We start from the raw sequence: 25,050 nt of genomic DNA on the forward strand, positions 1-25,050 counted from the left end.
TGTCTGGTGGATCTGTCCTTTGGAGTGAGTGGTGTGTTGAAGTCTCCTAGAATGAATGCATTGCATTCTATTTCCTCCTTTAGTTCTGTTAATATTTGTTTCAGGTATGTTGGTGCTCCTGTGGTGGGTGCATATATATTTATAATGGTTATTTCCTCTTGTTGGACTGAGCCCTTTATCATTATGTAATGTCCTTCTTTGTCTTTTGTTACTTTCTTTATTTTGAAGTCTGTTTTGTCTGATACCAGAATTGCAACCCCTGCTTTCTTCTCTTTGTTGTTTGCCTGAAATATCTTTTTCCATCCCTTGACTTTAAGTCTGTGCATGTCTTTGGGTTTGAGGTGAGTCTCTTGTAAGCAGCATATGGATGGATCTTACTTTTTTATCCATTCTATTACTCTGTGTCTTTTGATTGGTGCATTCAGTCCATTGACATTTAGGGTGATTATTGAAAGGTATGAACTTATTGCCATTGCAGGCTTTAAGTTTGTCGTTACCAAAGGTTCAGGGTTTGCTTCTTTACTATCTTATTGTCTAACTTAACTCGCTTGTTGTGCTATTATAAACGTGGTCTGATGATTCTTTTTTCTCTCCCTTCTTATTCCTCCTCCTCCCTTCCTCATATGTTGAGTGTTTTGTTCTGTGCTCTTTTTAGGAGTGCTCCCATCTAGAGTAGTCCCTGTAGGATGCCCTGAAGATGTGGTTTGTGGGAGGCAAATTCCCTCAACTTTTGCTTGTCTGGGAATTGTTTAATCCCTCCTTCATATTTAAATGATAGTCGTGCTGGATACAGTAGTCTTGGTTCGAGGCCCTTCTGTTTCATTGCATTAAGTATATCATGCCATTCTCTTCTGGCCTATAGGGTTTCTGTTGAGAAGTCTGATGATAGCCTGATGGGTTTTCCTTTGTAGGTAACCTTTTTTTTCCTCTCTGGCTGCGTTTAATACTTTGTCCTTGTCTTTGATCTTTGCCATTTTAATTATTATGTGACTTGGTGTTGCCCTCCTTGGATCCCTTGTCATGGGAGTTCTGTGTACCTCTGTGGTCTGAGAGGCCATTTCTTCCCCTAGTTTGGGGAAGTTTTCAGCAATTATTTCTTCAAAGACACTTTCTATCCCTTTTTCTCTCTCTTCTTCTGGTATTCCTATAATGCGTACATTGTTCCTTTTTGATTGGTCACTCAGCTCTCTTAGAATTCTTTCATTCCTGGAGATCCTTTTATTTCTCTCTGCATCAGCTTCTCTGCGTTCCTGTTCTCTGTTTTCTAGACCATTAATGGTCTCTTGCATCTCGTCCATTCTGTTTTGAAGTCCTTCCAGAGCTTGTTTTATTTCTATATTCTCCTTCCTTAGTTCTTGCATATTTCTCTGCAAGTCCATCAGCATGGTTATGACTTTTGTTTTGAATTCTTTTTCAGGAAGACTGGCTAAATCTATCTCCCCAGGTTCCTTCTCAGGGGAAGATGTAGCAGATGCTGAAGCTGTCTGGGTTAGTCTTGTCTGGATCATATTTTTTTGCCTTTTCATGTTGACAGGTGCTATTGACTGTCAGCTGGGAGGGCCAAACTTTTCAGTTGCTACTGGCCTTTCTTTACTGGGACAACTGCGACCCCTCGTGGCTTGTGTTGGGTAATTGCGTGTAGGCTGGGTCTTTGTGTCTTGCCCAGCTGAAGTGTAGGAATTTTCCTTTCTGTCTTTCTGTGGGCGTGTTTTCCCTTGGCTGTTTCTCTGCTTTCGCAGCACCGGGAGGGGTAATGGACTGGGGAGGGGGTGCTGTTTGGCTGTTTACCTCCGTGAGGGGTCTCAGAGCTGTTGCCCGGGGGGTTAGTGCACCTGGTTTTCCCTGTAATTTCCAGCCACTGGGCTGTGACCTGTGTTGTTTCCGTCTAGCTGTTAAATCCCTGTCCCTTTAAGACTTTCAAAGAGCACTGGCTTTTCTTTGTCACAGTGGCATCAGCTTTGGCACCTGCTCAGAGGTCTTGCTGTCCTATTTTCCTAGTTTCCAGCCCTCCACGCATGTACTGTATCTGCGCTCTGGTGCGGGTGGCTGGGGCTGGGTGTTTAACAGTCCTGGGCTCCCTCTCCCTCCCGCCGGGAGCTGGGGGGAGGTGTGCTGGGGTCCCGCCGGCCGGGGCTTGTATCTTACCCCTTTCACCAGGCGCTGGGCTCTCACATGTGTTGATGTAGTCAGGCTGTTGTCCTGTGTCTTCTGGTCTTTCTTTTAGGATTAGTTGTATTTGTTGTATTTTCAAAAATATATATGTTTTTGGGAGGAGATTCCCACTGTCCTACTCACGCCGCCATGTTGGCTCAACCTCGAGATGTTCATTTTTTCTATTTGTTTCAAAAGCGTTTATGATTTTATTTGTTTGAGTTTTGTGTGGTAGCTGTTTTAATGTCTTTGGCAGATAATTCTAACTTATGTGTCATATTGACATTAGTATCTATTGATTATCTCTTCCTGTGGCATAGAGTTTTTTGGTTCTTTGTATGCTAAGTAGTTTTAGATTATTTCCTAGATATTTTAAATACTATGTTAACAAACTCTGAACTTTGCTTAAATTCTATAAAGCATATTGATATTTTTCTTTTTGGCAGGCAGTTGGCTTGGCTAGGATCTGGCCACACAGTCCAGCCCGCCTTTTGTTGGCCATGGCTCTAATGCCAGTCTACTTTCCAAAGTATTTACAGTCCTGTGAAGATCTGCTTCACTTATGCATCACCCAGTGGCCAGTCTGGGTCCTGGCTAGTAGCCTCTTAAGTCAGTTCTCAACTTCTCTATAATTAGGATCAGACCCATACATGTGTGCCTCTGAGGTGAGTATGGGACTTCATGAACAATTTATAGCTTTGCTTTCCTGAACAATTCCCTCTCTTTGCTCTTCCAGATACTCTCTGGTTTCCTGATACTCCCTTTCCAATTTTATACTGACGCTGTATTTGGCCTGCTCTGTTGTGTTCTCCTCTGCACTTCTGCAACTATACCCATGTCCATTGCAAGTGATAGGAGAACAGAGAAAGAAAGGCATCATGAGGCTGCCCACTGTTTGGAGCCACAGCTGCTGGGTTCAATGCAGAAGGCCCTTCCCCTTGTAGTTCTGGCTCTTGTGGTCACCCAAGGCAGCCTCTGTTACTACTACCATGGGACTGCCTGGCTACTAGGGACTCAGAAAACAGAAAAAGGGAGAAGATGAGATTCCTGCGCTCCTGACAGCTAGGAGTTCCCTGTCATCTCCTCCTGCCAGAACTAGAGGGCTTCTCTGGGAGCACTTTCTGTTTGGGACCCAGTGCCCGTATCTGTGTTGGCTGAGATGCTAAAGGAGAAAACAAATGGTAAAACTCCAGTTTCTCTCCCCTGCTACTGTTTGCTTCCTAGAGTCCTGTGATAAGGGCTTCATGCGTGCTGCCGAGATTTCCCAGGTAGATTCAGTGGGAAAGGTGGAGTAGGGTGTGCCTACGTCATCCCATCTGGAAACTGAGCTGTGGTCTGCATTTTTATGTCATGCGTGAGAAAAAATTCTTCACACTATTGTCAGTCAAGGTGTGTTAATGTGCTCCCTTGTTTTTGGCTATTCACATCTCAGTGTTTTTATTACCTGAAATAGGAATCTCTTACTTTTTTCAATAGTAAAGTTCAGAAACGCCAGGAATTCCTCACATGGCAACACCCCCTGTGGGGCCCCATGGAGGGTTGCGGCTCCACAGGCCCCGCTGAGGTCCTGCCAGGTTCAGAGACTGACACGGTCACCACAGCGTCAGTGCTCTCAGACTTTGGCCTCTAAGATGAATGCCACTAGGGAGCATGGGGCTGAGGGCTGATGTGCCAGATTCACTCCCTCTGGCTGCTGTGTGGAGTACTGGCTCGGGGGGAAGACGCAGTAGCAGGCAGACTAGTTATAGGGCCACTGCAACAATCCAGATACAATCCAGGCACAGGTGGTAATGGAGGTGGATTCTAGATCCATTTTTGAAGTTAGAAGCAATGCAGTTTGCCAATGAATTAGATGTAGGTTAAGGGAGGAAAATAGAAATTATAAGTAGCTGTAATGTCTTCAGCAAGAACAGAGTTACCATGCAGAGTTGAGCAAGGTTGTTACGGAAATGTTTTCTTTTTCTTTTTTCCTTTTTTTGACAAGTTGAGTTTGAATGCCTACTGAAATGCAAGGAGTTGGGACTTCAGGGAGATGGGGCTGAGGTGCAGACACAGGGTTTACTGCATCAGTGATGTATTTAAGCCACGAGCCTAATGGGAAAAAATCACTGATAGAGAGGGGGTAGACCCGAGGACAGAGGCTTGGGGCACTCCAGCGTTATCCCACTGGTGAGATGAAGGAACATTAGGAAAGACAAGGGAAGGAGGAAACCAGAATTCTCTGGTATGCTGGGCACCAGGCAGACAAAAAGTGAGTCAAAGATGAGTCAGTCGTGAGCAGAGTCCAAAGGTGCTGAAGGTCAATTCGGACGAAGCCTGAGAAGAACTGGATGCAGTTGGGGAATGAGTGGTGTTAGGAGCAGGGTGGTTTCTGTGTAAATGTTTCCAACTTTCAGAAGGCATTAAGGGACAGACACACTGAGATGCTCTGCCCTCCTGTGCTCTCATTATCTCAGCACTCAGCAAACTGCCTTATATGGGTAGGTATATATCAGATGTTTGCTGAAGTGAGATATTCTTTCAGATTCCATGAGTCTTCATGGAAGTAGTCTGATTTAGATACTATATAAGGCACATAATTTTTCTCAATTGCAGTATGTACTTATTTTACAAGTTAATGAATTCCTAATGAAATATAGCTTATCAGGATAGATGTTGTTTTTATGAACCCATGCAGCTAAATTTCTCATAAACACTGACACATATTATCAGGGGTCAAGACGGTTCCTCCTGCCACTACTTACTGTCCCCCTGGCAGAGCAGAGGCCCCAGGGTGAAAGCAGCTTCAGAGTGTGGTCGGCCTGTGTCTGTCATCACAACCTGCATGACTGGAAGGTGCTCCTTATGGGAAAGAACCACTGTGTCACTAGTCCTAGAAAACAAATACAATCACCTTTAATATTATTTTGAATAACGTACAGAGAAGTAATAGTCTTTATTGCAGCTCAAGAGGTAAATTTGTAAATACCTAACAGGGAAATCAAATGGCTTATCTGAACACTTACAGACACTGTCATGTATTTAATGAGGTCGTCTGTGGGCCAGAGACCACTGTTCATCTAGATGACCACAGACAACAAAGCAGGCAAGCCTAAAACCACAGTCATGAGGGCAGGCATGAGATCACATTTTCAATGCAATTAAGCAGTTCACTGCTCTTTCCAATTTAGCCACTATGCAATGCTTAAATGCAAACTTACACAAGCAAGAGCCACCTGCCTTCATTAAAAACAAAACAAAAACCACCTCCCTGACAAGATTTAGGTTTCCACTTCTCCGAATTTTTTTTACTGAATGTTTCAGAAATTCCTTTTATGGTTATTAGTCATTTCCTTGTTGATAACACAAATTCAGGGGAAAAAAACAAAACAAAATACTGAACCAAAGCCAAGATGAAGGTATGACACAACGTGCTCTTGAAATTAAAAAATGGGATAATGCTTGGGAAAGTGCTCTGCTAACGACTGCAGACCATCCATTCATTCAACAAACACTTACTGCACATCTCTATTTTCCAGGCCCTGTGTGTTGGGGATATGGACATAAAAGCCACCATGAGTGCCTCTGGGAAACTTAGGGGATGTTCAATTAATAACAACAAAAATAAATAATATCATCATGTAAGTAAGTATTTGGGGAAGCATTAGTATCTATGGTCCCAATACAAGGACTGGAGGGGAAGCCAGAGGACGCAGGTGGTAGGTAAGCTGACTCCTCCATCCACAGTCAAAGTAAGGAGATTTTCCTACACCTTACCAGCTGTTCACATTTTTTATTGCATGGTTAATTACATATGTGCTTTTGATTTATGGACAAATAATAGTCTGTTTAGTTTTCTGTTCTCATGCCCTGTATCCACGTAGAACCCAGAAAGTTTTTAATTTCTAACAACTGCAAAACCACCACTCGTCCCCGGTCAGACTAGTGGAAGCATTTGAAACGAACATGTTTGCAGGTCAAAAGATCAGCAATTTCATATGGCTCAACCTAATAGCTTTGCTGCAAAAATATCTGCATAACTGAATAGTTGACCATTCCAATTCTCTTTAAGCATCAAAACATTCTCTTCAGGAAGAAAATTTTAAGATTTTGTTTTCTTTACAAAAAATTGGACAAAGTAACTGGCAGTGAGCATGGTAAGATATAAAAAATATGAATATCCTGAAAGTTAAGAAAACAACTTTTTGGCATCACATTGTTTCCAAAAATCAAACTAAATAAAAGGACGATTGTATCTTGTTGGTTAAGCCCATGATTCCTGCTGATGGAAGCACACAGGCAATCATTCCAAACATTAAACTTGGCTTTCCTGGGAACAGGTGGTCACAAGCTACAAGGTGCCACTGGATTATGGGGAGTGTCAGTCTGGAAATTAATTTTAAGTGTGGGGATAACACACCAAATTAATTCCTGGTGCTAAGTATCAGGAAACATAATCAGTATGTATTTTAATTCCTGTTATCACTATTTGGTGTTTCATCCTAGAGGAAAAATGTCAATGTATTAGTTATTCACTGAGGACCCTTGAATATTAAAGGACTATTTCAAAGCTACTTGGTTGTAATGAAAGCTATACTTGAATTGTGCTTTTAACACCGACAATGTATACAGAGCCCTGAAAAATCTTTAAGAAATTAATAATGGACTGTGTGTATTAAAGCAGATATTATAGTGGAGTTTTTTTTCCATTTTGTTGTTTGCAAAGTATCTTCCAAATCTGAGGGAATTTTAAACAATTCTTATTTTAAAATTCTTTATTAGTACAGGTAATTCCCAATGGCCCACACTTCATGTAGGATACTATTAACTGCCATGGTCACTAGCTTAATTTGTAATTTTATCTGTTTTCTTCTTACTTCTCTATATTTTCTAAAATTTGTAAACATCACATGTCTCACAAAAGTTTTAAACATTCAGTAAGAGAACTTCCAAATCTACCTCCTTTTCGTTTTTAGCTCCTAATGCACTAGAAATCATTATTAATTGTTTTCCAGTAGAATTTTTTGGTAACAAAACATTGACTACTTTGAGTTGTTGGGAAAGCTACTGGGGAGAAATACTAAGTCAACTTCCATGTTTCATAACCTTTCAGAATTAAGAAAGACTGAGAACAACATAATTATCATGGCCCGGAATTATGTATTTTGAAAGCTGCCAGGCTCTTGACTGGATTTCGTTCACTGTCCTATTTTCTCTTTGGCAAACCTAAGCTGCACTAAATACCATGGCATTCTGATGCTGTGTCCTGTGAGGCTGAGCTCCCACCTTTTTCCATCTTTATGTTTTTGCTATTCATGCACTGTTGCTTTTCCATACAAATTTTAGAACCAGCTCTCACCATACAAAAAAATAAACAGATGCATTTGTGAGGACTTAAATGGAATCCAGAAAATCACTTGGAGAGACTGTCAGTTTTCCTTTTCCTGGCAGTAGTGGGATGTCTCCATTTATTTAGGTCTTAACATTCTCATACGAATGCTTTGGGTGTCTTTTTCATAAAAGTCTTGCATATTTTTGTCTTTATCCCAAGTTACTATACTCTTTTTCTTTGGAAAGTGATTCTGTAGTATTTTCTTGCACTAACACACTCTTCGTAGGAAATCAACTTATTCTAAGATTCAGTAAGTAGGCTTAGTAAAGTCTCATTAATTTCAATCATATTCCTGGATATTCTCTTGGGTTTTCCTTGTAGACAAGAATGTCTAACTGTACTATAATCAGAAAAACTGTTCATGTGATAACAACTATTGTGAATTTGAGTTTTGCTTTCTGAAATATTGGGAAAATCTGTTTGCAAAAATGTGCCATGTGTTTGAGAATATGATGTATTCTATAATTTATGTGCCTAACAAGTCAAGTTCAAGTTGTTACTTTCACTTAAAACTATTCTGTATCTTTAATAACTTTTGTCCACTTGGCTTTTTACTAATAGATGTATGTTTAATCGTTTTCCTATCATAGCTGACTTCCAAATTTCTTTGTTTAGTTCTGTCAGTTTTTCTATACATATTTTGAGTTATTTTTATTAGAAGCATGCAAGTGTAAGATCCTTAGGTTTGTTTCTGGTGAAACTAGAAAGTATCATTATGTAATGATAGTGATCTTTGTTGATATTAAAGACTTTTAAATGTTACTTTTATGTAGATTTGCCAGGTGATTTTTTTTTTAGCATTTCACTTTCACTATTTCTAGGTGCTGAAAACTACTTGTTTTAAATTCAGTATTACATATCTGGATTTAAATGGATATTTCTGCCACACTTACTGTGTATTTTTCACTCAATTTTTTAATCTTATTTTGTACTTACTTCCTTTTTTAAAATCTTATATCCTATCTTCTCTAGTATTAACTAAGTCTTTAAAATTCCCACTTTTCTTTCTTTCCCCTACAGATTTGAATATATGTTGTTTGTATTCTTTTAGAGGCTACTTAAATTTTAAGGTATACACTTTAAGCAATTTAATGCTAATAAATATTTACAGAGCAAGTTTTAAATTTCATATTTTCACTTCTAAACAGTCTTTTCCTTCTTTTGTAAATCACAATTATCTTTGTTAATAGGAGCTGAGTGCTTCCTTACATTCAATTTCCTGTATGCAGGTATGTTATTTATATCTAGTTTCTACCTCATTGATTTTTTTATCCCTGAATTTACAAATTTCTTTCCTCAGTATTGCTTCTGGCATCTGAGACCTTCCTTAGAGATCGTTTTCTTTCATTTTGAAAACCACTCTTAAAAATTCCTTGTTGAGCCTGCTGGTGGCAAATTTCCCCACTGTACATTTGCCTAACCTTCATTTTATGTCTCCTTTGCAGATACCAGCTGGGTAAACGCTGGGAATTGAGTTATTGTACTGTGCCCGGTGAAGGAGCATCCCCATCCGTGCTGCTGAGTCAGGTGCTGGCTGGCTGTCCTTTGAGTCTTCATCTTTGCTCCTTCTAATGTTTTTCTCTGATTCCACCAGGATGTGTCTGTCTAGATATGGTTTACTTTACTCATCCTGCTTGGAATTCTAGTATTTTCTCAAATTTGTAAATTTCTTAGCTATTTGAATATTGCTTCTCCTTGTCACCAACCTTCTCTGAAACTTTAATGAGACACACGGTCAATCTCTGTGTCACTGCTTGCCTAATCCCCGTTATGTTTTCTCTCTGTGCTGTATTCTGTGTCACTTACATAGTGGACCAAAAAGGCAAAGCTGTAGAAGACTGCATTTAGCTGGGATCTCAGAGATTGCAACCTGGGAACATAGATTTCAGAAGAAAACCAAATGGATACTCTGCAAAGGGGAAGGCCTTAAGGTTTTTAAGGCAAAAGGGGCAACTCCTAGGAAACTTGAGATGTTTTGAAAGGATTATGACTGGGTAGAAGCTATTGTAACCTGCACATAGGTATCCATAATTGACTGCCAAGGCGATTCTCTAGGCGAAAAAGTCCACTTTGTTGCAGGCAGCAAGTGCCTGTTCAGGATGTTTATGGTTTGATAGATTAGAATGCTTACAAACTCTTCCAAGAAAGGTCAGAGAAGAGCATGTGCATAGATCCTATGTCCTTAATTTATTTTTATTTTCATTGCTAATGTTAACCTCATCTTGTATACATGTCACCCTTTTGATGGAAATCTTTCTTTCTAGAATGTATGGATGATCACTTTTTTATGGTCCTATCCCCATTGTGGTGCTGAGTGACTGACCGACTGCTCCAGGTTCAACATGCCTCTCGGAGAGGAGAAAAAATATGTGTATATAACATCGGATAAATGTGTTTTATGAGAGCTACAGGCCACATTTGAGCAACAAGGAGGCTTTTGGGGAATAAAGTCTAGACATCCTCTCTATTTGAGTTTTCAGAATCAATGACAGTTTTGTTTCTGGATGTCATCACCAGGTATCTGACTGATTGTTTTGAAGCTTTGAACAATCATGACTTTCCTATTCTGGGACATTCTCACAACAGCAAGACATACAAAGCATCAGTTTGTTGTACATAATAGTGAACAAATTAGTGTAATAACTAGGATAATTATTTGTATATCTGAATGTAAAAGGGTCCAGAGCCAGCTGTAAATACCAGAAAACTTAAGTCAACCAAAGTGGCATAAAGCTTGAATGCCCTTTTAAAGATTTGGCTAGTTTAAATAACCTGGTGATTCTTAATTCTGCTTGCCATGATTTGTAGATCCAGGTAAAGCAACAGGTGTTAGCTACAGCACAAACTCTTCCTTGGGCTACAAGCAAGTCATCTAAAGCTACCCTATTACTGAGGACCACTTGGGCTAGGGACTCTAACAACAACGGTTCCTGCCAGTGAAGAGGTTCTACTGAGTGTGAAATAGCAAAAATCACAATAATTCCTACACAGAGACATAGCAGTCCAGAGATTTCAGCAAGCTGAAGGGTTTCCATTAAGTTTTGACAGTTACAAAGGAATTATTTTACTGACCTGGTCCCAGTAATTGAGAAAGCAGTTTACCCAGATGTTTTTCTGGGATGTGGTGAGGTTGATGTCTCCAGTTGACTCAGTTGGATGTTGGAGACTTTTTTTTTTTATATGAAAAACATGAATCCATGAGTCAATGCTTTTTAATTTAGTGGCACAAGGATTTGTTAGCAATACCTGATATGGTCCCTTCTAATGAGGCAGAAGGGAATCTCTGTGGAGGTGTCTTTTCCAATAAACCATGTCTCTGGTTGAAGGCTGTGATGTTCTATGTTTTCATCTCCCAGGAGCATACTGTTTATAAAGACTATTCTACCAATTTTTTATTTCTTTGAAGGGCATGAATTAATCCCCTACAATAAGTCATCATCTCACCTGGAAGTAAACTGGGTTCATTTGTCCCTTGATCTAAACTCACTGGTCTCCCATAAAGGCAGATCTATAAGATTCAGTTGTGTGGGAAGAGCTTTGGCGAAAGATGGAAAGATAAAATGAGTTGGGCCAATTGGGCTTTGACAATACCATTGTTTCAAGGCTAAGTGATTGAGGATGATAGGCACAGTGGAAATGTTGCATTATTGCCAAATGTGACAAAGAGCTGATATATTTTTCCAGTAAAATGGGTTCCTCTCTCACTGTGAAGTCTGAGAGTATTTCCCAATTTGGAATAATTTTCTCCAGTAATATTTTTCCTACTGCTGTGACATGGACAGGGTTCTACCCAATGGCAAAACATACAAACCATTACTAAAATATATCTATACTCTGGAGATGGTGGCAGCTAGATAAAATTCAATTTCTGTATCTCAAAAGTCCAGAAGGCCAGGGAAAATGCCCTGGGAACTATGAATAAGTTTCTTTGGATTCCAGTGCAAATTTGACATTTTTCGTAAATTTGAGAGGCTGTTTTAGGAGATGGTTTCCAATTATATTGTTTTCCCCAAAGGACCACCATATCTGTGTTCTGTGTGTTAGTTCATGCACTGAGTTAAACATTTGTTCTTGGAGGCAATTAGCAAGGACTGGTCTGCCATTTGGGCAACATCAGAGGTTCCTTTAGGATTAAATGGGCAGCCCAGTTCAGACCGCTTCTTTCTGTCCTCCCTGAGATTATTTCTGGAGCACCCCTAAGTGTGTCCTTAAGGTCTTTGGTAATTCCTGTAAGTAATGGTGTGAGCTGTAATTCCCAGGTTTTTCTTTTTGGAGGGCTGCCGGTTGAGTGGCAGCATTGGCTGAATGGTTTCCTTTTTCTCCCTCTTTGTCTGCCACTGAATAACCTGGAATTTTTATAATAGCTAACGATTTAGGCTTTTGAATGGGCATCTAGAAATTCTGCAGTGTGAACTGTTTCTAATCTCTTGTCCTGAGGAGGCAAAGAAGCCTCTTTGCTTCCAGAGCACGTCAGAGTGACAACCCCCACTTAAGGCACGGCTACCGTCTGCAGTCTGGTCTGCGGCCAGGAGACAAGCCCTCGTCAGGCCGTCAGTTCAGCTTGCTGGGCCAACACAGCCATAGGTAAGGATCCAGCATCAGTGTTTTCTATCAGGAAGACGATAACATAACCAGCCTTATACATTCCTGTTTCATCTTTAAGATAAGAACCAACAATGAACAAAGTTAAATCTGCATTTTTGAGGAGTGTTTCTTTTAAGTCAGGTCTGGAGGCTAGAAGCTGGTTCAACAAAGAAATAGAGTCATGGGAGTTCTTATGAGGGGAGTAGGGCTAACAGAGTGGCAGGATTTAAAGACTGACAGCGAGCAACCGTGATGGTTACAGGTGGTCGTGAAACAATTTCATAAGAGGTAGGGGGTTTTAGAGTAAGAACAGAGATGGGTGTTATGGTGTCAGGATCTTCTTGAAGGTATAGATTTGGGGGCTTGATATTTAGAAATAGTTTCCACTTTTGGGAAATGGAGCTTCAAGAAAATCTCAGTCCAAGAAGTGAACAGGAGCCAAAGGCATCAAGGGGGAGCAGATGGCGACCTTGAGTGGATCCCGGTTCAAGTGGGACAAGGGAGGGATTTAAACACATTAGGGGGTGATTAGAGACCCTGTCTGCCCAGTCTGAGTACTCCCAGGAAAGGGATAGAGAAGGTTGTTTGGGTTTAAACCTGTTAAGAGTTTTGTCCCCCATGTCTATTAGGGCCTTAGTTGCCTCTCCCTATGGTTAGATCAGTTTTCCCCAAAGTACTGGTTTGATTTTAAATGGGGCCATAATGGTGGGGGGAGGGGGATGAAAATGGGGCTCACGTCTGAGGGACTGTCAGGGTCTCCAGGGTATAAAGAGAGACTGGCTAAAGAAAGATAGAAAGAAAGGGGTAGTAAAGAGGGAGAAGAAATGGTAGGTGGAGCTGAAGGAGGAGGGAGAATTGGTGAGGCCTCAGCTGATTTTTTCTAATTTGGAAAACCTCTTAGATCTGAATTTACTACCTGTAGGGAAGCCAGCTTTTCAGTGTTTCATTTGGAGGTCTCCAGATACCGATTAAAATAAGCTTTCCCTTCATTTTTGTCTGGATTTATAACTTTTTTTCCCTAAATGTGCAACTATGCCCACTAGGAAATTCAAGTGAGCCCCGTCTTGGAGAATGGAGCCTAAATCATCCTGGGTGATGAATTTACAAAAGGACCATTATCCTTGAACTAATCCAGCAGGAGTCCTGGTAGGGGGCTGCTTATTAGAGATGCCCTTAGAAGAATTATTTCCCATCACTGAGTACTTGCCAGAGAAGTCACAAGAACCTGACATCTAAATCTTCCACTCAAAAAGGAGTGGAGATGGAATCCTCACCTCAGAAATGACTGGGGACAGAAGCTGGCAACAGAGGACACCCAAATAATGGCCTGAACCTCAATACTGAAAGTAGGTTTGGGTCCAGGAGAACATACCACCAGGAACTGGGCCACAAGAGGAGACTATAGAGAACAGTGGCCTCTTGCAGGCACCCTGCACATGTCCACAGCAATCCTGGAACTGGAGGTCAGTCACTCTGGATCCCACTTCTGACACCATGTAATGTAGACTAAAAAAAGGCAAAACCATAAAATAAATAGTTGTGTTTATTTGGTGTCTTATGGGACCATATATTTAGGAGGAAACCCAAATGTATGCTCCAAAGAGGGGAAAGGGCTTAAAGTTTTTAAAGCAAAAAGAACTCCAAGGGGGTTTACAAAAATTGTTTTGAAAGAATTATGATAGGCTAAAGCTATTGTAACTATGTTTATCTACACATACTTGTCTGAAAAGGTGACTCAGCAGAAATCTACTCTGCTGTAGGCATAGGTGTTCATCCAGGATGTTTATGGTTTGACAGAATGCAAAGCTTAAAGCTCTTACCAAGAATGGTCAGTTTCAGAGAAGAAGATGTGCAGAGACCCCATTTCTTTAATCTCCCCCTAAACTGACTCTATTTTAGTTTACTTAATTATCAATGTTAACTCCATTTTGTACAACATGTATTTTCCATTTCACTAATTTTCTGATCACTTGTGTATAGTATCTGATCCAAGTCATAAATTTTAATGATTATATTCTCATTTCTAAACATTCATTTGGCTCTTTTGTAAATCACATCCATCTCTGTGAATAGTACCTGACTGTTTTCTCATGTTTCAATTGCAGTGTTTCTTTTTTTTCAAAGGGCTCATATACTATTTCATCTTGTTTTTTCATGTCATATCTCTTTGTGATTTCTTCTCCTCCCATTTCTCTCCTCTAGTGCTGTGTAACTGTGTTATGAGTACTGCATATTGTGAGCTGCTGTCATCCATGGGAATCCTGTGCCGCCTGCACGAAAAGCAAGGGCAGGCCTCCAGTAAGAATTTTATGTAATTCTACGATGAGTGAACCACCCAATGACAAAACAAACAAACCATCCCAATGTATCTATACTCTTGAGATGGTGACAGCTGGATAAAATTCAATTTCTGTATCTCAAAAGTGCAGAAGGCCAGGGAAATGCCTTGTGGGACAATGGATAGGCCTCTCTGGACTGTGGTGCAAATCTGACATGGCTTCACGGACACACTGACTTAATTCAAAGACAGTCTGAATCATGTAAACTTCGAGTCCAGATTTGTGTGAGGGCAGATCTGTAGACACGGATTTTCAGGGAGTTGCTTTTTCCTACCTGGAGTGCTAACTGGGAGATTTGTCCTCATCCCCCTTTTCTCTGGGTTGGGAACCTTTTAAGACCTCCAGCTGAATGGAGAGTATTGTTTTACATACTCCCGCTCAATCTCTAGGCCTTATCTGGTTTCCCCTTTGTGGCCACTTAAAAACACAACTGTACGTCAGGGAGGTCAGCAAACAACCCTGGGCCAGCCATGCGGTGGTCATTGTATTAACTGGGTTAAAGTTGGCTTTCAGATGTCTGATATTTTACTTTCAGTGAATGGGAAACATTAATCTGGTATTCCTATTTTGTCATATTAGAAAAATAAAATGGACATGATTAGTTATTCACAGGTAAACAGGAATAGCTTAATGTTTTAGGCTCCAGATTCATTAACACCATACACATCAAAGCTTATACTTTACCTTGCTAGGAAATACTTTATCTATGCTCTTTAATTTACTGTCTCGTCCAACGTCAGTCTAAGGAACACAGTTTAACCAATAAAAAAATGACAGTTTGCACAGGGAAATTATATGGAAATCACCATTCATTCCGGTCAGCATCACAGTTGCAGTGATATTGAGAATCAAGGCAGTTCCTCTCTAATCCACAAGCACACTTTTGAGCATCAGGCAGAGAACCTCCCCAGTAAGTGTGTGTTTCATTGGCTCTTCCAACCCACCAGCTCACTGGGGTTCCACCTGAAAGACAAGTATGAGAAAGGTGACACCCGCTGCCTGCCTCCCAAGTATAGTTCCTTTACTCCTCTCTATTTAAAACATAGAGACTATTTTAGAAGTGAGCATATTTTAACTCTGCCATAGGAAAAGTTTTTTAAGCGGGCTTCTAACTGTTTAGAAAGTATTTCAATATCAAGACTTACATTATTATCCAAATGTTTTTCTTTCATCAGAAAACAAGCAAGTAGTTCCTAACTCATTCAGGCATATTTACATAGTTCTCTTGAGGACTCCAATTACTAATTTATTTGGAAATAACATTCAAAAATGAATTGTCATCAAAGTTAAAATGAGAGTAATTTATACACTCTTATCTAAAATCTGTTTGAGATCCTAAAAAGCCACCGAAAGAATTTGTTATTATGAAAAATAAAACTTTCTTGAAAACACTGATACTTTCTATCATGTCTGACATTTCTTGGACACATGTGCTTTTTCTTTTACTGAATGGGTTTGCTCCATATTGGAAACTAAAGAAACGGCACTGATAAGATCTCTTCTCACCTGAAGGGGGCCTTAGGCTCCCAACAACTCTGAGACCACTAAAGCTCAGTTCTTTAGCCCTACTCCTCGCCAGTGCCACCACAATTAAGTGGCAGGGCCAGAGGCCACCACAACTCTACAGGACTGCACATTTATGCTGAGTCACTGCTGAGGCCCTAGTGTGGAATCACAGCACACCTGGGTGAGGATGATTAGAAAGGATGGAACCTGCAGGAGGGTGAAGGGGAAGAGGTCCCTTGTAAACAGAGAATCAGAGTGGGATGTGAAATTGAAATCAAAGTGACATCTATCAATTGGATCTGCAAAGATGCCTGTCCTCTTGCAAACCCTCAGGCTGTCTTGACAAGGCGCCTACTGAGAATCTGGAACGCGTCCCAGCTTGTCCCTAACTTATAGCTGCCACTGCTCATTATGGTTCCCTGTTTAATGGGGCCAGAGCTTCTGCTGAGAACCTCTTGCTTGCAAACACATCAACTACATTCATTACCACCACAGCAGGCCCACGGGTGAGGTCTGTGCCAAGAAATCAACATCGATGGTCTTTTAATTTTTGTCAGTGTATTGAAAACTTATCTTCAAGGGGTGGAAGATATTTTTGGCCTAACAGATATCTAACAGGTATTTTTCAAAATACCATTTTAAAAACATCATTATTCAATACTTATTCTTTCATAGATTGAAAAGCAAAGAGACTGTACACAAATCACTACTATGTGTTTACATCAGAATTCTTCATTTTCATTCCAAAATAAAAATCATAAAGTGTTTTTAAAGGTACAAAATGCACTGGACTCCACTTAAGATTTCGGAGTCATTTAGTGCCTTTGCGTAGGAAATAGTTAAGAATAACATGAAGATGAACTAGAGGCTGAAATGGAAACAAGTGGTGGGTGGGGGTCACTGGAGCAGCACGCATGGCTCCACTTCCTCAACTGTTTGAGCCCCTGGCTCACTTTCCAATTATCCAGCCACAGCTACAACTCTGTGACGCTAGGGCTCACAGGATGGTGACTGAGTAACCGCCTAGGACCAACACTTCGTGTCATCTACCTACCTCCTTAGCCACAGCTCATCCTATGCCCTGAAACCCTCTGTGACAGGGCTCTCAAAGACGCTGCAGGAATAATGTCCCCAGGCCCTAAGGAGAGCTCAGGCTCCATGGGCCTCCCCAGCCTTCCTGAAAACCTGCACAACAGCTCAGGCCGTACTGAGGCCCCAGCCTTGCTGTGCCTCCATCCCAGTTTCCTGTTAACTTCTGAGAATTTGAACCGGGGAAAATTCTTGGGATAAAACTAAATTCTGATTGACATTCCTCCATCTACCCTATAAAATTCTTGAGCTGTCTGCTCCCACATGGCACCATCCTCACGAGGGCGCAGGGGCGGGCTTTGGCCGATTCCACTCCTGCACACATGGGTAGCATCAGGGTTCGACTTGCCCGTTTGTGGCTGGGGTGGTGCTGAGCAAATTAGTACAATTCTAAGGTATAATTAAGCTACCCTATTTGCCTGCCTCACCCCTACTCTAATTAAGAGCTTCTGGAATCTACAGGACTGCACTGAATTTGTTTTAATTACTTTTGTACTAAAAATTTTCTAGCAACAGCATACATGACATGCAGCTGACCTGAGCATGCACACACAATGCAGTCCCCTATTTTCTTTCTTCAGCAGGTGTTTAACAGTTTGAAAGTTCTTTTCTCTTTCTACCTTTTCCTTAACCCCAGTTGAATACTTGTTTCTGTGGCTGTTATTTTATATATTTATATCGAAGGGATAACAATTGAGCAATCACTTCCAGATCAGCAGGCAGACACTGGCCTCCATGTGGGGATTCCTTCCTGATCTGGGTGGTGTCCAGGACCTGGAACAGACCACATGCTAGTAGGCCCGAGTCTGCTCCCTGATTCACGGGCTGGTTTTGTCTCTCTGACTGCTGGCAGTGGGCCCCAACAATATTCCCCTGCCTTTGCCTCATCTTCCCTGGTTGGGAAATCCAGCCCACACTGTTCCAAAGCACTGACTGACGCTCCAGGATGCAGCTTTTTCAGTGTTCTGGGAACATACAAATTTAGCTCAGTGATCTATTTGGCAGCAAGCAACTTACGGTAAATTCTAAAGCCCTCTACCACTAACTGCAATTCAATAAGCCAGAGAGATACAAATAAGTAGCATTTGCTTTATATTATTTACATATGTTCATTGTGTGATTAAGTCCTGAGAGGTTGGAGTGCTGGCTCTGAAGATTAAAAAAGATAAAACAGCTCTCTAAGTCCCACGGCTGCTAAGTGCCAGGCTCCAAACTTGAACTCAAACGACCCTGCCTACTGCCCTCTGCTCACTCCAGGCCCTGGACACCTGATCAGAGAAGAGGCAGACTGGCCTCCAGGAAACTGAGGAGTTTCATGAAGGTGGTGGAGTTGCACATTCTTATGAAATGAGAAATTTCAAAGATGGAGATGCAAAACCAGAAACAGAATTTTCAAAGGTAGAATGGATATGAAAAATGAACTATGAGCAGCTATGTCATGTGAAAGAATTGTACAATACCAACTAATTACTAATTACCCGAGATGCTAACTACATTCAGTTATGGTGAAGAATCTCACAGAACCATCGCCCGATGACTAAGCCATATTTGCTGTAAGCAATACCTCCTGAGAAGCAGAATCAGGGTGCCATTGCCCTTCACGGTGGATGAGCACTGTGCCTTCCAAGGGCCTCATAAGGGGCTTTTGCTGCTCAGTTACCCAGTTGAGTGTGGGAAGAGACTTAAGATCATCCACAGCTTTGAGCAGAGAGCCACACATATTGACCTTGCTCTTTGCTCCAAAGAAGAGCATCTGTAATTTCCAGACTGTGATCTGGGCATTATGGACACAAACTTGCCAGCATGTGTGGCAGGCACTGTGACCCTCAGGAACTGTTGCCCACCGTGGCTGGTTTCTCTGATGACTCACCCTGGAGAGTGGAAAGCCTTGACTTCTTGCAGTAGAAGGCCAGCTCCTGTTGGCAGTGGTCCGCATGGCCAATTATGGCCTGGAGCTGTTCCATGCTAGCCATGTACTTGAAAGACAAAGGATGGGGGCTTTCTCCACTCGAGCTCTTGATCCTGGCCCAGTGGGAGCCATTGTGCTGCACTGAGGTCCAAGCGGTGTCTTGGGGGCAGAAATGGGTTGGGGAGGGAGAAAGAAAACTGTGGCGAGGCTATAGGAACTAAAAATAAACAGGAAAATCAGAAGCATCTTTTTGCTGAGTTAAGGTTTTTATTTTTGTAGCTACCAGATCTCTCTGAGACTGGAATCAACAGAAGTGGAATTCTTAAAATATTAACATTAGGGATTCACTTTACTGAACTTGGCATTACCCTGAATGTCTTTAACACTGTCAGGGGGCCAATTCTGAGAATTCTGTGTTACAATACTCTGTCATTAATAGAACTTTTTGGCTCTTAAACAGTGTTTCTTTCCATTACTGTAAGAAGAAAGCCAAACTTGTATTATGTATTATTTACATTTTTAATAAGCATATTCCTCACCTAAGCATCTTTTTCTCTGGTACTCAAAGAAATATGTAAAAAGCACATCTGAGCAGCAAGCAGCCCACATGATCATGCAAAATAATAGGAATTAAGTATTTATGACAAAACCCAACAGGGTGCCAGCACCTCCTTCAGTGGCCAGCAGGAAGAACCACGCCTCACAGCATGTCTAGCAGAACCAGCCCTGGCAGTAATGAAGCCCCACCAGTGGCTGTGGGCAGGTTCAGACACACCTGTTACACCGATTACCTGTGGCTTTTTACAGAGATTTTAAAAACAATACACACTCCACAATGTTTATAACAGAAGAAAACTTTCTTGACTTCTTTGACCTTCCCCCAAATACACCTCCTACCATGAAGATAGAGAAGCTCCCACAGTATAAAGGCCCGTGGTGCAGTGGCCAGACACCTCCAAATGGCTCAACTGTGTGTATAATGTCATGTCACACAACTTTCTCTGTAGTATGTATCTGATAAGACGACTGGTCTACATATAAACTCTCCAAATTATAGGGGCAGGAGAGAGTCTTGTGTAGTTCATTTGTATTATTTCAATAGCTAATACATGAACAAGTTTCAAAAATTCAAATGCTACAAAGAGGCCACTGAAGAGTCCCTGCTCGCTCCTGTCCTGCCAAGGAAGTCTAGGGGAAATCAAACAGCCACACAGGTGCTCACGATCCCTAATGTACCAGATATTCCCAGAGATCCTGGGTGAGAACCCCAAGGGCCTGGGAAGAACTCTGGCTCAAAGCCAATGTTTGAAGAACATCACAGAATATGTAAAAACCTAGCAAGAACAGGAACAAGTCATGAGTCAGCATGACTAATGCAGTTCTATATTCAGTTAGGAAAAAGACTTAATAAATCATCTCTCTGCTCACTGACGGGGGCTGTGAGTGTTCCTATAGCAACAACAATTCCATAGATTTTTTTTCTTCTTTAATCACATTTTCATTAGACACTTTATATTTCAACATTTTCCTGAAAAATTACTTAAGTGGGCCTGGCATTATTTTGTGTATTTACCTACTCCCATTCACCCTCAGGGTTTCTCCATCAAATGAAGTGGGGGTGAAGAAGCCATGTAGAAGACTGGGTTAGGCTTAGGAGTTCAATTATGATGCCATTGTGTCATTATTTTCAGGGTTTATGGCACAAAGAAAAATGATGTGGCTGAATAGTTGATAAAGGGTAGTGGTGAGTAGGATAGATTTATGGTCTTGCATGGTTTAAATGTAGTAATAGAAATCTTTCTCAAGTGGAAAAAAGGGAAGGTTGAAAATAATCAAGCTGTCTTCTGTAAAAAAGAATTTAAATGACTGCTCTTTCCAGAAATATTTTTTAAAAGATCCCAGCAAAGACACATTATGTTCCCCTTATTTTTCACAAAATATTATTTTTATGGATTTCAAAACTGTTGGTGGGAAGGGATCTCTGAGATGCAACACAACCTTAACTTCCAAGCATGAGGAGACAGACCAAGGAATTCAGTGACCAGCAGGATGGAAAATACTTAGCTGTCATTCACTGCAGTTTGAAGCACAAATTAGACTTGATGAAGGTGCAACAGCAGACTAATTAAAACAGGATTTTTGAACTATTGTTGAATTAGACCCCATCCAAAAATGTTCAGCCAATTCATTGCACCTTTCATCTGCACACAAGCAGGGCAGCTGCTGATGGGCCCTGGCCCACCAATTTGCCCAGGTGAAGGAAACTGCAGCTAAGGTATCTGCATAGCTGGCTTGGTGAGTAGGGTCTGAGTCCTAACACTGACTCACCTATCGGAACATCCCCTCGTTTGTATTTATTTTGCTAAATTACATCCACTTGGCAATTTGCAACACTTCCTTCATTTTATAATACACCTCTGAACTATATACACAGGGTCTTTTATAGGAAAACAGTTGGGTGGATGGTAAAATAAGCATCTTTATTTTACACATATGGGTAAAGGTAAATTCAAACCATATCTGTAGTCATTTCTTTTTCCCTGAGAAAAAAGACAAAAGACTTCATCATGAAAAATCTAATACATTTATAGTTGGTGGGCCTGCTCCTCATGACCTAGAAAGTGATCTGGAGGAAAAAGAAGGCAAAAATTCCTTTTCTTACAGATGACTGAAATGAAGTTCAGTTTGTGTCTAAACACCATCTCTTTGGAAATGAGGCCAGCTGCCTGCATTTCTCCTGATGGGAAAGAGGGGTCTAAGTTCAGAGAAGACTGGGAAGGAAACACACCAGATGGTTTGACTCATCACATTCTACCTCCAGATGAGTAGCTGGTGGAGAAGATACACTCATGCTGATAAATAAGGACAGGCTGATGTGAATGCCAGCAGCCATTCCTGGATCCAGAAAGAGAAGCTGAGCACTGTACTTCGCCCTTCAAAGCTATGGCCCTAGATGGCCTTCTCAGAATTCCTCCCACCGTGTTCCCAACCAGAGACCAACACTGTCACCTTTTTTCCAACCCAACCCTCTTGCCACACAGATAAGGAAATGGAAGCCTGGAAAAACCCACTCTCAGCTTCATGAAACTGTACAGTTTTGCCACCCATTTCTAAGCAAGCCTGCACGAATCATTGAGCTTTCTGAACAGGTCAAGTTCTCAAAGTTCTCACGACTGCTGGTTCTCTAACATTCCCACAGTGCCTTAAGCACTGAAGCCCTCCCCTGTTGTTTCAAATGAAAACACTCCAGGAGGAAACAGAGCTGGGTCACGGATTATGTGCACACAGAGCTGGAAATGGCCATGCGCTCTGCTGTGACTGTCCACTGGTGCCCTGAGGAAGACAAGGGCCCACTGTATCTGTCCCTGCCCCAGATCTCAGAGGCAGGAGCCCTGCCATGTCATAGATTTGCCAGAGCCAAGGATGACTCTGTTTTTGTTTGACCCAGGGCAAGGTAACAGCCAGACTCTCGGTCCTGGGAAAGGCTCGGAGGTGCCCTAGGCAGAGCCTCACACCTGCAGGTCCCTCCAGATCATTATTCATGTTAAGGCCTTCACAGGGCTGTCCTTGTCACAGGTCTAGCCTTGAACCTTTCGTGATTGGATATTTTCAACTCAAGAAAATGCTCTCACATTTGAGACAGCCCCAAGGGAATGCAGCTACTTCCCAGCCTTCTTCCCTTGGGATTTTACAGAATTCTTTTCATTTAAGAGGCACACTGAATACACTTTTGTGCTTCTGCTCATTCATGCTGTACGCACCTGTTACTTAACACAGGGCATGTGATTACACAACTTACACTCTCTTGAGGTGACACACACATGTGCCTGGCCCAGTATCTGGCCCCTCTCAGGTGCTCAGCTGTCATGTCAGTGTTGTCTCTTGCATCGCAGCCTGCCACACAGGCAGATGGCAACATGACTTCCTAAGCAAAGAGGAAGAACACAGGTCTACCTTATAAAATTAGGTATGGACAGAGCCCAGGGCTATAGCAATGAGAGATTTATTTCACAGTTATAACCCATAAAGTGAGATGTGTGGTCCACCACGGTGGTCCCACAGGAAAGGAGAGCTCTGTGAGCTGCGGAGGCCCCAGTCAGCCAGGCCTCCTCCTACCATGCCGTGGAGATGCCATGCGGCATCTCCGACCTGTGTCAGCAAGACTGCCACCACCCCTCACTGCAACCGACACAGGAAAGGTCCAGACCCAGGAAAACAAAACTGAACGGGAGTCAGGTTCTCGTGTTGATAGAATTCTTTAGGAAAAAATGATCAATCCTTACCCTTGCAAAGTCTCACACACAGCACCAGAACATGCGAGTCTGTACATTTAAGGCCACTATACCAAATGTACAGGACACTGTGTGATGTCCTAATTAATGTAATATTTTCCCTGCCACACACTGCACATAAACCATCTTCATACAAAGAGGGACAGAGCAGTCTGATCCGAGCTCTCTGATCAACTGTTATCCCAGTCATGGCCCTCCAGAAGATGGAATAAACTCTATCTTTCTTGTTAATGCAGTGGCTGTGTGGATTTCAGTCAACATAATCTGCAATCTTGGAAAAGTCAGAAAAATTCTCTGACCCTCCAGCTCCATATCTGTTAAATGGGAGCATCCAGATGAAAGCTGTTGTTCTAGCCATCTCCAAGTGCTCAGGCAGTTAACCCAGCATGCTGCTGGCCTAGTCACTCTCTGAGCATTTATATTTTTCCTGCTTATCAAGACCATTCATCTTGTACACCTGGAAGGCTGGGACATGCTGTGTGGCTGACAGAAGAGCAGGGAGGTGACCTTTCCCCTAGCGTTTGTCTTCCCCTTTGGAAAAAGCGACAGGACTTGCTCCAGGAGTTTTGCACCCCACACACACCTACAGATGCCTCTTTTAGCAGCTACCTTTTTGAAACTGCAGGAGGCCAGTGAGAATAATGTCTCTTCCGTGGGAGCAGGACAGATTCTATGCAGGCAGAGCCAGTATAAAAGAGATGCAGAGATATGGTGTACGGCAATCACAAAGAGGGGCTCGGCTTTACATTTTTTAGATACCCCAATATTTTGACATTGAAAATAATGTTTCTCACAGAAAATTCTATAAACAAAACCTGTCACATATAATGAATATAGAAAAACGCCAGGTTTACTGCCAATATCAGTTTTCAAGAGCAAAGCAGAGAACAATGAAATAACAGCTCTTTCCAAGCAAAGAAAATATATCTTGCAGCAGCCGCGCATTTACTCATGAAAGAAACTCTGCCACCCACACTTAGAGCCCCTTTTGACACATTTCCAACTGGCATTGTTATCTATCTAAAATACAAACGGGAAACTTGTAATATTCATAGCATTTCTAGTTAGCTGAATTCCAGCTGTCTGCCTTCCTCCTCTGAAGGTCAGTGAGGGCAGCACCTCCCCTTGTGACCCTGAAGCAGAGCATGGGGCCTCAAGTCCACAGGGTAACTCAGGGTAGATGAGGGACTGAATGCATGAATCCAGTGGATTCCTGAAAAGGGAGCAGCTTGATGCCAAGACATTGCAGCAGGAAGACAGAGGTGAAAGAAACAAAACCTATCCAAATAGCAAACAAAAAGTATAACATTGTGGGTCCATGCTACAGGGACTGTTTTTAAAAATGTGTCTTGTATGAAGGGCAACTGGGCTGACTGGCCTTTGTTAAAGCATGACGCTGGGGGCTGACACCATTTCTGACACAGGAAAAAGGCGATTAAAGAAACACAGTAACAAGTGCTAGATTACTGACCTCCTGGGTCAGCTAGTCAGAACCTGAAGGTGGGGTGGGCAGGGGGCAGCAGACCCGGCTTGTGTGTCGAGCCCCAGTTGATTCTTAGGACCCTGAAGTGGAGTCACTGCCCTGCAACCCACCTCCTCCATGTGATACCCGTTTTCATGCTGCAGTGTCTGAGAGCCAGTGTTTTTGAAGCACGTGACTATGAAAACAGGAAACAACACCTAGGCTGTACATGGTGGGCAGAAACTGCCCTCTCTCTCAGTGGGTACAGCCAATGGAGTTCCCAGTTCTCATCCTGTCATCAAAGAAATTACGTTGTTTTTTCTGTTTAGAAAAGAGAATTGGCCTGT

The 25,050-nt window shown here is 41.9% G+C and overlaps 1 protein-coding gene and 1 long non-coding RNA gene across 8 annotated transcripts in view; one reads left to right on the top strand and one right to left on the bottom strand.

The window, feature by feature from the left end:
• Positions 1-25,050, bottom strand: part of LOC108394005 (contactin-associated protein-like 3) — a 237,818-nt gene that overhangs the window by 31,175 nt on the left and 181,593 nt on the right. For 4 of the 7 annotated variants that reach the window (XM_073228834.1, XM_073228838.1, XM_073228837.1 and 1 more), the window contains 3 exons: positions 18,911-19,108; positions 15,252-15,408; positions 4,896-5,023 (listed from right to left, as the gene is read on the bottom strand). In XM_073228834.1, coding sequence (XP_073084935.1) covers positions 4,896-5,023; positions 15,252-15,408; positions 18,911-19,108 — 483 coding nt within the window. Of the gene's footprint in view, positions 1-4,895; positions 5,024-15,251; positions 15,409-18,910; positions 19,147-25,050 lie in introns of all 7 variants that reach the window. The other 3 variants (XM_073228836.1, XM_073228840.1, XM_073228835.1) reach the window with 2 other exon arrangements.
• LOC140847739 (uncharacterized) lies at positions 4,986-15,228 on the top strand. Its single transcript, XR_012127851.1, has 3 exons — positions 4,986-9,049; positions 9,787-12,106; positions 13,150-15,228. It is a non-coding gene; the product is annotated as an uncharacterized lncRNA (long non-coding RNA).

Source organism: Manis javanica, chromosome 2 (genome assembly GCF_040802235.1).
Source record: "Manis javanica isolate MJ-LG chromosome 2, MJ_LKY, whole genome shotgun sequence".
In the NCBI taxonomy this organism is placed as follows: domain Eukaryota; kingdom Metazoa; phylum Chordata; class Mammalia; order Pholidota; family Manidae; genus Manis; species Manis javanica.